The 13,631-nt window shown below is 42.7% G+C and overlaps 1 protein-coding gene across 5 annotated transcripts in view; it reads left to right on the top strand.

Moving 5' to 3' along the window:
- Positions 1-13,378, top strand: part of dip2a (disco-interacting protein 2 homolog A) — a 53,356-nt gene extending 39,978 nt beyond the window's left edge. For 4 of the 5 annotated variants that reach the window (XM_077617431.1, XM_077617433.1, XM_077617432.1 and 1 more), the window contains 19 exons: positions 108-188; positions 865-992; positions 1,212-1,326; positions 1,400-1,601; positions 1,679-1,779; positions 2,309-2,389; positions 2,607-2,724; positions 2,837-2,958; positions 3,815-3,926; positions 4,010-4,119; positions 4,198-4,328; positions 4,519-4,687; positions 5,267-5,437; positions 8,035-8,096; positions 8,273-8,330; positions 9,051-9,125; positions 9,195-9,369; positions 10,095-10,218; positions 10,300-13,378. In XM_077617431.1, coding sequence (XP_077473557.1) covers positions 108-188; positions 865-992; positions 1,212-1,326; positions 1,400-1,601; positions 1,679-1,779; positions 2,309-2,389; positions 2,607-2,724; positions 2,837-2,958; positions 3,815-3,926; positions 4,010-4,119; positions 4,198-4,328; positions 4,519-4,687; positions 5,267-5,437; positions 8,035-8,096; positions 8,273-8,330; positions 9,051-9,125; positions 9,195-9,369; positions 10,095-10,218; positions 10,300-10,552 — 2,388 coding nt within the window. In that variant the 3' untranslated portion in view covers positions 10,553-13,378. Of the gene's footprint in view, positions 1-107; positions 189-864; positions 993-1,211; positions 1,327-1,399; positions 1,602-1,678; positions 1,780-2,308; positions 2,390-2,606; positions 2,725-2,836; positions 2,959-3,814; positions 3,927-4,009; positions 4,120-4,197; positions 4,329-4,518; positions 4,688-5,266; positions 5,438-5,634; positions 5,665-8,034; positions 8,097-8,272; positions 8,331-9,050; positions 9,126-9,194; positions 9,370-10,094; positions 10,219-10,299 lie in introns of all 5 variants that reach the window. The other variant, XM_077617434.1, reaches the window with a different exon arrangement.
- The last annotated feature ends 253 nt before the right edge of the window (positions 13,379-13,631 follow it).

Raw genomic sequence — 13,631 nt, 5'->3', positions numbered from 1 at the left:
CATTAATGTACAAATAAGTCTTCTAATCTAAAAAAAAAAAAAAGAATGATTATAGAACTTGCAATTTCATCCACCTCTATGTTAAATAATTAATCCCTTTGTCACAGACCACTCCAGTCACATCGGCTGGAATTCCAGTTATGGACCGAACCTTCACCAGGACCTCTCTGCTGGGTTTTGTGGGACCCGTAAGTTATCTTTATCAATATAAACCTTCACATTTTAATGGTTGTATGTTTCTATTTTTATTCTCTATTTGTGATTTTTAATTCAACTGAGCCCTAGTGGAGGGGTGTCAAACTCATTTTGTTTTGCGGGCCACATTAATGTCAACTAGATCTCATGTGGGCCAGTCTATTTTATTTTTGGCCTAAAAAGTTCACTTACTTGCCGCCATTGACGCCACTAGACGTCCAATCCAATCTGAGTGGGAGGGGCGAATGAACGAATATCATTCGCCCCTCCCACTCAGATTGGATTGGACGCCTAGCACTGTTAATGGCACTTAAAGATCAGCATCCAAAGCCAGTTTCTTTGTCAATAGTAGGCAATGAGTTAATTTTGCAACACTTCTTTTTTTCCCCCCCTATTCCATTTTAGGGTACTTAAAGGTTTTAGGGTGCTAAAAGCAGGTTGTTGTGCTTCTGAAAATTTGTGAAAAGATATATGCAAATAAATCAACCGTTTGAAGCTGACAATACGATTTTATGCAATTATTTGTGGCCATGCATCCATTTGTTTTAAAGTTTTCACTGTGTGGTACTTTGAAGTCTAAAATAAATACCTTTGGCTCAAATATACTTATCATAGGTGTTTGGCAAATAATGTTTACAAATAATGCCGAACTTTGTGTTTCGCTACTAGGACAGCCTCGTGTTTGTCGTCGGGAAGATGGATGGATTGATGGTGGTCAGTGGGCGGAGACACAACGCTGACGACGTGGTTGCCACGGCGCTCGCGGTGGAACCCATGAAATTTGTTTACAGGGGGAGGTTAGACGACGCGACGCAACTTGACTGATTCACTGCCATTGACGGCGACAGACATCCAACCCATTTGGATTGGAAGGATCGATGCCAGCCCCTTTTAGTTCAAATGGATTGGATGTCTTATCACTGTAAATGGGACTGAAACACGATCATTTCATCACCAAAGGGCAACTTTAAAAGCTAGAAATAGTTTGATTGAGTACTTTTCATCTTGTGCTGCAGAATAGCTGTGTTTTCCGTGTCGGTGCTGCACGACGAGAGGATTGTCGTAGTGGCAGAGCAGAGACCGGATGCCTCGGAGGAAGACAGCTTCCAGTGGATGAGCCGAGTCCTTCAGGTGCCGACACTGCTTCTTATTCTTTTCGCATTGTTTGGACTGCAAAAACAGTTCTCCTGCGCGTTGCTTGCAGGCCATAGACAGCATTCATCAGGTGGGCGTGTATTGCTTGGCACTGGTGCCTGCCAACACGCTTCCCAAGGCGCCCCTAGGTGGCATCCACATATCAGAGACCAAACAGCGCTTCCTGGAGGGCTCCTTGCATCCCTGCAACGTCCTAATGTGCCCTCACACGTGCGTCACTAACCTGCCCAAACCGAGGCAAAAGCAGCCAGGTATGAAGTCGCAACACGTTTGTGATGGGAAAAAATAAGTTGCTCCTTTTTCGACTGGGTGTGTTTGCACTGCCCAGAGGTCGGCCCCGCTTCTATGATTGTTGGAAACCTGGTGGCAGGCAAGAGAATAGCGCAGGCCTGTGGAAGAGACGTGACCCAGTTGGAAGACAATGAGCAGGTAACCAACCATCAGGGGGAGGAAAAAGTACGGGTTTGATCAAATTGGCCATCATGGGCTTATGTTTATGCTGCAAAACCTAACATTTGTGGCAAAATATGCTGGTTGTTGGCAATAGATATCCAATCTATTTGAACTGGAAGAGCTACTGATGGTAAACTCCTCATTTAAATTCACAGCAAAAGGATGAAAAGATCCACATGATTGGATCCCTCTCATCGACAATGGCACTCAAAAGGTTTACAAAAAATAATGTAGATATGGAAATACTATCATTTTATATACATGTTCACATTTGTACATTTTTCTTTCATCAATATATCGTTTTTAGATGAAATGCGCTTCTTTAACTATTTTTCTCCATTTCGATAGCCGTTAGCCGAGCTGATTTGTCAGAAAACTGTGCAAGCACAAATGTTCCGTGTGTGGAACGTAACCTGCGTTGAAATGTGTTCATTTTTTTAACTCGTTAAATATGTTGTTTAGACCCGGCTCAACTTTTTACATTTCCCTGTTTTCTCACTGCTAGTTCCTCTACATTCAAGATGTGCTACAGTGGAGAGCACAGGCTACTCCGGACCATCCTCTGTTCCTTGTTCTCAATGCCAAGGTACACCAGCATGTCCACATACTTATCTCTGCTATTGAATGAACAGAGATGAACATATATCCATGGTTTTATTTTACAAATGGGATCAAGTCAATACACACGGTTAGTGGCTTCTGCTATCTAGTGGAATTCGATAGCCTGTTTTGGACTGGTCAACTAAATTGCCCCGTGACTATAAGGAGATGTAACCTGACATCTTTTTATATGTGCATTTTAGGGCACGGTGGCGAGTACGGCATCCTGTTTGCAACTTCACAAGCGGGCCGAACGTGTGGCCGCGGCTCTGATGGGACGTCTCAATACAGGAGATCATGTCGCCCTTGTTTACACACCAGGTACTTGCAACAAAGCCTCTATGACAGTCATTCCAACAACCTGCAGATGGAAAAAAATGGAAATTCCCCATTAACGTTATTAATGGTTTTTTTGGTTGTTGTTTTTTGGCAGGGATTGATTTAATTGCCACCTTCTATGGCTGCTTGTATGCTGGCTGCATCCCGGTCACGGTCAGACCTCCACACCCACAGAACCTTGCCACCACGCTTCCTACCGTCAAGATGATTGTTGAGGTAATACACAGTGAGGCGACCACAAATGATTATTTTTGCCATTAGTCGACTAACCAGTTTATATGGGAGTCACAATATTCACTCTAGTAATACACATGGATTTAAATTTTAGCTTGGAATGTGCTTGCAAACCAAAAATCATTTGGACATTGAATATTATATCCCTTTAATATGTAACTGTACCATAGTCCTCCAAAGACAAAAATCGGATCGTTGGAATTATTATCTAATTTAGATGAACTATATATATAAACTCTCATTTAAGACCACAGAAATAACAGACATGTAAGCGTTTTTATATTTTAATTCCATTTTTATTAGTATTGAGTTTTCAATAGTTACAAAATATCGTACAGTGTGGACCACAGAAATAATAGAATATTGCAACATTTTTCTATTATAAAATCTAAATTAATAAAGATTTCAACATTAAACACATACCTATAATTACTTTGACTTTTTTAGTTGTGATTTGAAAAATTATGAATACATTTAAATGAAAATAGCAGGTATTACTTATTTTTCCTTTTTAATTGCCAATATTGAATTGAAAAGGTGATTTTATTTTATTTTTTTATAAATAATATATTTTATGTGGTATTTCATTTAGTCAATTGAACTCGAATACCGTGTGAGCATATAGTTATCGTGCTTGGAAGCATGATGGCGCTGTTTGCCAGCTCAATTCCCATGTCAAATTTTAGTCCACTTATTCAAAAAGTGGTTCAAATCTTACTGTCATGCGAGATACCAATAATACCTTGGCAAGTGACCAAGTAGATATCGATCGATTTATTGAGCGCCCCTGATTTACACGATGTAGTAAGGCAGTCAATATCCTATCTGCATCTTCTAGGTCAGTAAGTCGGTATGTATTCTGACAACTCAAGCAATAATGAAGCTGCTGAAATCCAAAGAGGCTGCAGCTGCAGTAGATGTCAAGAGCTGGCCCATGGTGCTGGACACAGGTCAGATATGCACCCACTAATGTATTTACTCCAAGTTCTCCTGCTGACCCAACTGGTTTTTCACTTAAAATCTATCCATCCAGATGATCTCCCCAGAAAGAAAAGTCCTCAGATTTATAAGCCCCCGACCCCGGAGATGTTAGCCTACTTGGACTTTAGCGTTTCCACCACAGGCATCTTGGCAGGAGTCAAGGTGTGTACTTGCAAACGTAGAGCTCTTCTTTGTAATTTCTTTGGATGTACGGTACATTGAAGATTTCCCACGTCGTAGATGTCCCACGCGGCCACTGGTGCTTTGTGCCGCTCCATCAAATTGCAGTGTGAGCTCTACCCTTCCCGCCAGATCGCCATCTGTCTGGACCCGTATTGCGGCCTGGGATTTGCACTCTGGTGCCTGTGCAGGTGGGACTTGCTACCGTGTTAACTTGGCTCGTTCGCTGTCATTGACGGCGGCAACCAGACGTCCAATGCATTTTTCATGGACTTCCATCGCAGTTTGTAGAACTTCAGTTCTGACAGTGGCTCCTAACTTCTCACTTGACAAGGCTAACTACTTCTAACATTCCATGTTTTGGCGCGGTGGTGATTACAGTGTGTACTCCGGCCACCAGTCCATCCTGGTTCCCCCACTAGAGCTGGAAAGCAATGTGTCGGTGTGGCTGGCAGCAGTCAGCCAGTACAAAGTACGCGTTACCTTCTGCTCCTACTCAGTGATGGAAATGTGCACAAAAGGCCTGGGATCACAGACGGAAGCACTACGGGTAAGTGAATGACTGATTGGGAGATAAACATTACACCTGAGGAAAAAGAAATTTGCAGATTATTCGTCTGTCAAAGACAGTCAGACTATTACTGAAAAATCCCCAAGTTGAGTCTTTCATTTAATGTGACACCTCAACTCTTTGACTGCCATTGAAGACCATAGAGGTCCAATTCAATCTGATTAAGGGGCTGGTATTGACCCCACAATCTTTCACTGCCATCCTAGATGAAAGGGCGTTGATGTTTTTTAGTGTCAATGGCAGTGAATTCATTCCAGGCAAAGACGTGTCCTAGTGCGAATTAGAGAAGGGCGGTACACCGAGAATGTATTCTTACCAACACGATGAGCGACGTAACTTTGATCATGTCGGTGAATTCAGATTGACAAATGAGACATCGTAGCAATTTTGGCTGGTTTCATTTCCTTACATGAGGAATGCCAACATATTCCATTTCTGTCTAATAGTACCATTTTTGTATTGAAATGGAAAATTTCACATATGCTAATAGATGGTTTGGACTCTACTTATACATGGAATTGACTCGTGATTGGAATTTTTTGTCTGTCCCATGCACAGTTGCGGAACGTCAACCTGTCGTGCGTGCGAACGTGCATGGTAGTCGCAGAGGAACGTCCTCGTATCTCTCTCACGCAGTCGTTCTCCAAAATCTTCAAGGACCTCGGGCTGTCCGCACGCGCTGTCAGCACCACCTTTGGCTGCAGAGTGAACGTGGCAATCTGTTTGCAGGTGAGCGTCCGACACCCCTCGGTATATTGTGCAGGTCTACCTCACAAATGCAGTTGTTTTGGGAGTCCAAACACTTTTGTTTCCTTTTCACCTTTCAATTCTCTCTTATTTTTTCGTGTGCTCGGTTTGTGTTGGGGTGTGCGTCCAGATGTATCCATAATCACGTAAAAATGTCTTTTATTTATGTGTCCCGTCAGCCCAACAGGTTAGGGAAACTGGTGGAGCAGGTACTGTCAGACAAGAGTGGTTGTTTGCTCTTTGGGGGGGCTGTTGCTGTTTTCTCATGCGTGTGAGTCTGAGTGTGTTTGCCCTGTCATTGTTTTTGTCATAAGTTTTTAGTGGCATTTTCCACAAACCTGTTTGAAGCCAAGCTGCTATTCTCTTTGCATCGGCTGCTTTCCATGGATGCCTCGCGCATGGCTATTCGGGGACGCTTTCTGCCATAAAGCGTTCGTCCTGACAAAACATCCCATGGGAGTTGCACGTGGAGGCAAATGTAATGACTTGTGTTTGTTATTGGGGAATCCTGAGACCTATAAACAACGTTCCCTCTAAGCTGCGCGCGTGCGCAATTGTGCACTATTCTCGTCTTCTATGCGCACAGCAAATCATATGGAGCGCACAAAATAAAATCCCAATTTTTTATTTTTATTTTTTAGCTGTGAGTCCGACTCGCGAACCACTCATCCGCCGGGCCGCCCATTCATAGATATTAATCATTACATTTTATTATTACTAAATCATTTATGTGTAGTAGACATACACCTGCTTATGGCAGGTGTGTGATACTGGTGTGTGCCCATAGCGAGCAATGATGATGTTGCTCACACCAGTACTCAGTGTGCTCAGGGAGGTTGTCTTTCTGCCCAGACAAACAAAAAATTAGAGGGAACATTGCTTATAAACCATACATTTGGAACAACTTGGGGTTGGGAGCAGGGGATAATTAACCTTATTGTTCTATACAACAGTGGCCTTCGATAAAGACAGAATTATGAGTTCCAAATACTAGACACTGTTGAATCTTGCCATTTGAAACTAAAACAGGGGGGGTCAAACTGGCGGCCCGGGCACCAGATCTTACTTTTGTGTGGCTTTTGAAGGGTTTTAAGACACCTTGTCACCCGACTGAATGGTGAAGTGTCTCGTAACTTATGGCTGCAGCTGCTAATCATGCGCATCGACTTTGTGTCAAATTTACGTAGTCCAGAAATCGGAAAACAGCGATGTTTTTTTCTGGCTTTTAACAAAATGTTTTTTTTAAAGTTAGACTTATAAAGTGAGCCTTCATTCATCATCCATACCGCATCTCCTCGCAAGTGTTGCTGGAGCCTATCCCGGCAGACTACACCCCAGATTGGTCACCAATCCGCCGTAGGGCACACGTAGACAGACAACAGTTGGCAATAGATACTTGTGAGCACGGGATTGTTTGAATAATTGCACGCACAGTTTGGTCTTTTTGGTTGATCATGACCACAAAGGATTTATCCAATCACGCACTTGGCTCTGGTTGATGACCCGGCCTAATATTTAAGTACTGTAGGTGATGCCATGCTGAATGAATGCTAAGCTTGGTGCTTTGCTCTGTTTGTGTGTGTTGGCTTTCACCCTGCAGTTGGCTGTCTCTCGCTCTCATGGTCAGCTGGTGCTTTGCATTAATCCTGGCAGAGGAGCGAATGGTCTCATAAAAAAATCCAAAGCAAAAATGGACATTATCAAAGCGTAGACATTTGAATACATCTGCTCCTCTTGCTGAATTCAACCTATGCAATTCAGAAGTAGCGTAAATGGCTAATATAGCCGTCAAAATGGTCTCCTTTCACCACACTGAAGCGGTAGAACCACAAGATTTCTGCTGGGCGCTTAGCAAAGACCTTGTAATAAAGATCATTATAAATACTGAGTCAATTAAAATTTCATTTTCGGTAAGGTTTTTTGACATCAAAGTTGAGTAGAATGTGTATAACAACTAAATGTTTTTGAATTGAAAAATTAATAACTGTTAAAAACGCTATTCTCATGTCATTATAAATCATAGTGGAGATTTGAACAAGGTAACCATGTGACTTCTCGTCAATCCACCGAGTTAGTTAAAATTTCTCATAAATTAGAACTAACTTCTGTCACTATTCTAAATATATTATTACATCAGGAAGTCAAAATGTAAATTGAGTTTCTTCAAAAAATTCAGAAAATTATTTGCAGATTTTTAATGGTGATGAAAAACATTAGAGATAATGGAAGTTGTTTATAAGAGAGCAGAATAATGTGATTTCCAGTCATTAAATTAACTCATTGGCTGCCTTTGACAGTGCCAGGTGTCCAATCTATTTGAAGTGGGAGGCTTGGCAGCGAATGTCCTCAAATACTGTCACTTCAAATGGACTGGGTGTCTACTACTGACAAACAGATTTAAATTCACAGCGGAAGGATGAAAAGAGTCACATAATCGGACGTCTGTCATTGTCAATGGGACTGAAAGAGTTGAGACAAGTCATTCAAAAATGGCCCCGTCTAACAAGTTTAGTTTAGTTTTACATCTATTCACGTCAAACTCCAATAAAAGCTCATTTGACATCTTTGTTGTTCCACAGGGTACAGCCGGCCCGGACCCCACCACGGTTTACGTGGACATGAGGGCTCTGCGACATGACAGGTGAGTCACGGGCGGCCGTTGATGGTGATAAATGTCCAATCCATTTTGACTGGGAGGCATGGCAGGAATCATTCGCTAACCGTCCTCACGAATTGGACAGCTCTCGCCTTCAATTGCAGGCATGGGTACATGAACAGAAAATAAGCATTTGTTGATTTTTTTTCTTCTTTTTTTAGGGTTCGTCTTGTTGAGAGGGGGTCTCCGCACAGTTTGCCACTAATGGAATCCGGCAAGGTAAATCATCGCAAACAATATGTCAACACACTACAGCATGTGTGAAGAGAGTGGCCCACTAGGGGATCCGATTCGGCCCGTGGGGTTGTTCCGCCTGACGGGCACTTTGTAGCGCATTCATACCGAACGTACTCAATGAAATGTTTTCATTATTTTGACAAGGGCGCTTTAAAACCAGATGTTTGTGAGTTGTGTGATCAACTGCGAACATTACTACACTTTGCTCCATTTCCTATCCGCAATCGCATTCGTTCATTGGCCCCCTGGCATCACAACGGCGTCTTCGATGGCAGCGAATGAATTGATATGGAGCTATAAAATTCCCCACAGCCGGCAGGAAGTAACCTGGAAATACCCAAAAAATGAGCAGGAACCAACATACGAACAAGAAGGATTTCAGAAAAGTCCCTCAAAATCAACGGGAAATGATCCAAAATTTACCGGACGTTACCTGTAAGTACCCTAAAATGGAAGTGATGCAAAATGAACTTATTGCCTGCTATTGACAACGATAGATGTCCTGTTCACTGAAACTGACTATGGATGTTCATCTTTCTGTGCCATTGATGGACGGCTGGCGACAAGTACTATTTGAACGTTTTGGGCCCAAAATAAAATGACCCGGCCCACATGAGATTAGGTGGTATTAATGTGTCCCACAAACCAGACTGAGTTTGACACCCCTGGACTCCAGTATTCTTACTCCTCTTGTGATCGCAGATCCTTCCCGGTGTGAAGGTGATTATCGCCAACACTGAGACGAAGGGGCCTTTGGGAGACTCTCATCTTGGAGAGGTGAGCTGCAACCTGCAGCATTCCTGACAAACTCCATTCTCATGTTGTATTTTCCCCCGTTTGTACTAGATCTGGGTGAGCAGTCCTCACAACGCGACGGGCTACTACACCGTCTACGGAGAGGAAGCGCTGCACGCGGACCACTTTAACACCAAGCTTAGCTTCGGGGATACGCACACCGTGTGGGCAAGGACGGGCTATTTGGGTTTCCTGCGGCGCACTGAGCTGACTGACGCCAGCGGAGGTGAAAACCACTACTTTCTGTTGACTCAGTGATAAATTGTGGAGGCTGGTGGCCCACCAGGCATAGAAACACTTGTGGGAAACCAACAATTGGGGCTTCTGAGATAAATGGGTAGTTAGTTATTTATGGGTGGACGTGCAGTTAGCGCGTCAGCCTCGCAGTTCTGTGGTTGAGGGTTCGAACCCAGGTGGGTCCTCACTGTTGCATGTTCCTCCCGGGCTTGCGTAGGTTTCTTCCCACATCCCCAAAAACATGGTTGGACACTCTAAATTGCCCCTAGGTATGAGTGTGAGCGTTAATGGTTGTCCTTTGTCTACTTGTGCCCTGCGATCAGCTGCCCAGCAATTCAGGGTTTCCCCTGCCTGGTGCCCATAGTTGGCTGGGATAGGCTCCAGCACCCCCCGCAAACCCTGTGAGGACAAGCGTTTCAGAAAATGAAAGGAATAATGAGGAATGCATTATTGTGCTAAACTTGAATGATTTCTAATGACATTTTACCCCAAGTATTATCTTAATTTTCTGATTTATGTCACACGACAAGATATCACATTCCATTTATAATAATAATAAAAAAATTTGATAGCGCGCTTTATCATCTGAATGCGGTCCAAGAAACTTTACTGCCAATATCGGGTGGTATTTGTTTTAGGTCATAAATGGTGTTGGAATTTTTTTTAGTACCTACCTACAATAGCTTTGTGTGCCCGTCTGTACGCATGTCGCAGAGCGCCACGATGCCCTCTACGTGGTGGGCTCAGTCGACGAGACCCTTGAGCTGAGAGGAATGAGGTACCACCCGATCGACATCGAGACCTCCGTCATCCGCTCCCATAAGAGCATAGCTGAGTGGTGAGGCTTAATGAATTGATTAAGTGCATATGTTTTGCATGAACTGCATTTGTTTGAATCTCTCCACTTTGATGCGTGAAGCGCCGTGTTCACTTGGACCAACCTGCTGGTGGTGGTGGTGGAGCTGGAGGGCTCCGAGCAAGAGGCTCTGGACCTGGTGGCCCTGGTCACCAACGTGGTGCTGGAGGAGCACTACCTCATCGTGGGCGTGGTGGTGGTCGTCGACCCCGGCGTCATTCCCATTAACTCCAGAGGAGAAAAGCAACGCATGCACCTGCGAGACGGATTCCTGGCCGACCAACTGGACCCGATTTATGTGGCGTACAACATGTGAGGCCAGTGATTTCTCTGCTTTTGGGTGCCCGAGCGTGGATACACCGTAACCATCACCGACAAATGGATTATTTCACAGAACTCTGGTGACAATGTTACGTGGGATTGACTGCACACCCCTGTTTATTGCCAGTATATAAACTGTAATAACACTCTTTACAAGGAGGGAAGTAAAAATGCTCCTCCAATAAACAAGGTCAAATCGCTGTCAGTGAAAGACTACCATTGAGTTAAAACAGTATACAACGATTTTGGTTGAATTTATCACTCAAATCAGGCTTTGGAACAGTGGTGTGTAGACTTTTGTGTTTAACTTATTAGCTGCCGTTGACGGTGGTAGACATCGAGTCATGCCTCGCTTCATCCTGCTGTGAATTCAACTTTTTAGTTCCTCACGAGTAAAGGCCAAATTCACTTGAACTGGGAGAGCTGGCAGCGACTGAACCGTCTCACTTCGAATGGACTGGACGTGTGTCGCCGTCAATCCAGCCAATGAGTTAAGAGTAGGGAAGGATATTTGTCCCAATGTTCCATCATTCTTTTTCTAACTTTTATTTGTTTTGGGATAAGAGAATCTGTTTCGGAATGTTCCGCAGCTGTTCCCACGCCAGTTTTTAGCAGACTAATGCTGCTTGGAGGAATTGGGCCATAGCAGAGGCCTACGCTCAACTAGCTCAACTTCCTTTTTTCTCTTCTTCAGGATGTAAAGTAGATGAGAATGAATCAACAGCACTGCTACGCACTCCATTTTTGCCTGTATTTTTAGGAATACAACATATGCCCATCCCTGTGAGACGCAGTCCCATTCAAATCTGTGTTTATATTGTAAACCCAATGAAATATGGCTGATGTTAAAAAAAGGAAAGATTGTGGCATTGTTCCAAATGGCAAGGACTTTCTGAATTTCAGTTCGTTGAGGATTTATCCTGAAAGACAGTAAAACTGTTCTCAGTTTTATAGGGCAGGACAGCGGCATTGAATTAAAGGAGCATGACTGTATTGGCCTCGTGACCACGTATGCATTCTTTTTTTTGCCCCCGGTTTTGAACAGCAAAGCGGCCTATGTACGAGGAACTACACAAAACTCATATACATTACACTACATGCAAATGGTTCAGGACTTTGGGGTGATATTTCAAGAGGAAATGTACTCGTTTGTTGCCATTGACAACGGCCAAGAGTTACCATATTTTGTCGCATATACGCCGTATTTGTCGCTCAAAAAAATGATGACTGAATCAAGGCTACGGCTTATATGTGCATAAAATAGACTTGACATGCACGGAACACCAAAACGAAAGACAATGCGGCTGATACGGTCATTGATTTCAAAATAGAGAAAAGATAAACAGGTAAAATGCTTAACAAAATTTATTTTGACATCCATGAATGAAATTTAAGGGGAAAAAAGTCACTTACGCCTGCCATTGTTCGCTCAGAGCGCCGACATCTTGCCGACAAATGAGATCTCTACGGCCCCCCTTCCTCGTTGTACTGCTCACATGACTTTCTTTTTGAATTTGTCTATGTGCAGGCAACACCCTTTGGGAATGTGCAATCCAGCAGACGATCCTTTCCATGTACACAGTCTCTCTGAAATACCACGTGCGATGATTTTTCTTAAGATTTTCCCTTCAAAGTAACACATTTGTACTCCCTATTAAAACCATGATATGGAGGTGAAAATTGTGAATCCGGGGGCATCTTTTTCATGAGAAATTGTAAAAATTAATAATTTTAATGGTGCGGCTTATACACGGAGGCGGCTAATATGCGAGAAAATATGGTAATGTGTCAGTCTCACGGTAAAAAAAAGTTTTTGACCTGTCATAATGAAAAAAATATCATATCAAGGCTCCTGATTTATTACCATCTGGCATCATCAATTGCAACCAATGTTTTACATTTGCTATTACTTTTTAGAATAAACATTGTTGGTGATGGATCCACACAGTGACTCACCACTATAGGAAAGTTCATTTCTAAATGACGGTGTTTGGTGTCCAATCCATTTGGACAAAGAGGAGCCCAAATGAACAGCATTTTATGTAAGTCCTGAACGTTTTCCAAGTAGTGTACTTTTGTTTTTTACACTGCCAACTGTGATGAAAATGTGTTGTTGCGTGAAAGCCAGTTGAATGCACAATTTTCGCAGCCTTTGTTTCCAGTGCCATAAAGGTCGAGTGCTTGTCACCGTTGCATGTGCCTCTTCCACTTTTTGTAGAGATTCCATTGTTGCGTCTCGGACTCCGAACAGGGCTGGAGGATTCGGGAAGTACGTATGTACAGGTTTGGCGTAGATGACTAATCAGCTCGGGGGATTGTAACAAAAACGGAATGAATATGTGAATATGTCCTAAAGAAATGCCTGAACAATCCCAAGATGCTTGTAAGGAAAGGATACAAAGTGTTTGTTTTCATAGGGCGAACAAACAGAAAGCTAAGCAAAGCAGCAGAGGACCTTTCTGCTCAGGTGATCCCCGAGATGTCACAACATGTTGTATAACTTGGAAATACATTCTGTCTGATATACGGTAAGGTGGCATTATTTTCATAACAGGATTTCTTAATGAATAAAATCACAATTTTAACTTTACATGGTTGTTTGTCAATCGCAATCTGTTAGGGAAATGCTACTTCACCCAAAAATCTACAGCAGAAATGTGGAAATGATTTATTTTGATGATTTATCTTTGGACAAAACTTTTGAACAGCTTAGTGTATATTTTTTTTCTACTGTATTTATCACTTAAGAGTAAATGTACCAAATGTCGACAATAGTTGTGTTTCATGCGTTAGGATGCAAATAAACCATTGAAAACTTTAACTGCATTAATCTTTCAGCAGTAATGGCAAGTGCAATATTTTAGTCGGTGTGTTTAAATGTATTTTTCTTATTGATTCAAGGTATTTTGGCATAAATTTCACTTTATTTTGAAATCTGACTTGCATGGAAATTGGGGTTACATTATGATAGGTTCACCAATAGCCATTCCCAAATGCACGCACAAATAAAGAGACAAGACAATCTTCTGTGCTTTCTTGCAAGGAGAATCGAACCTTACAAGTCTCTGTCCAGG

The sequence above is a fragment of the Stigmatopora argus genome, chromosome 13 (genome assembly GCF_051989625.1).
Source record: "Stigmatopora argus isolate UIUO_Sarg chromosome 13, RoL_Sarg_1.0, whole genome shotgun sequence".
Taxonomy (NCBI): Eukaryota; Metazoa; Chordata; class Actinopteri; order Syngnathiformes; family Syngnathidae; genus Stigmatopora; species Stigmatopora argus.
Note: the sequence above shows the minus strand (reverse complement) of the source record. Positions and strands in the feature narration are given on the sequence as shown.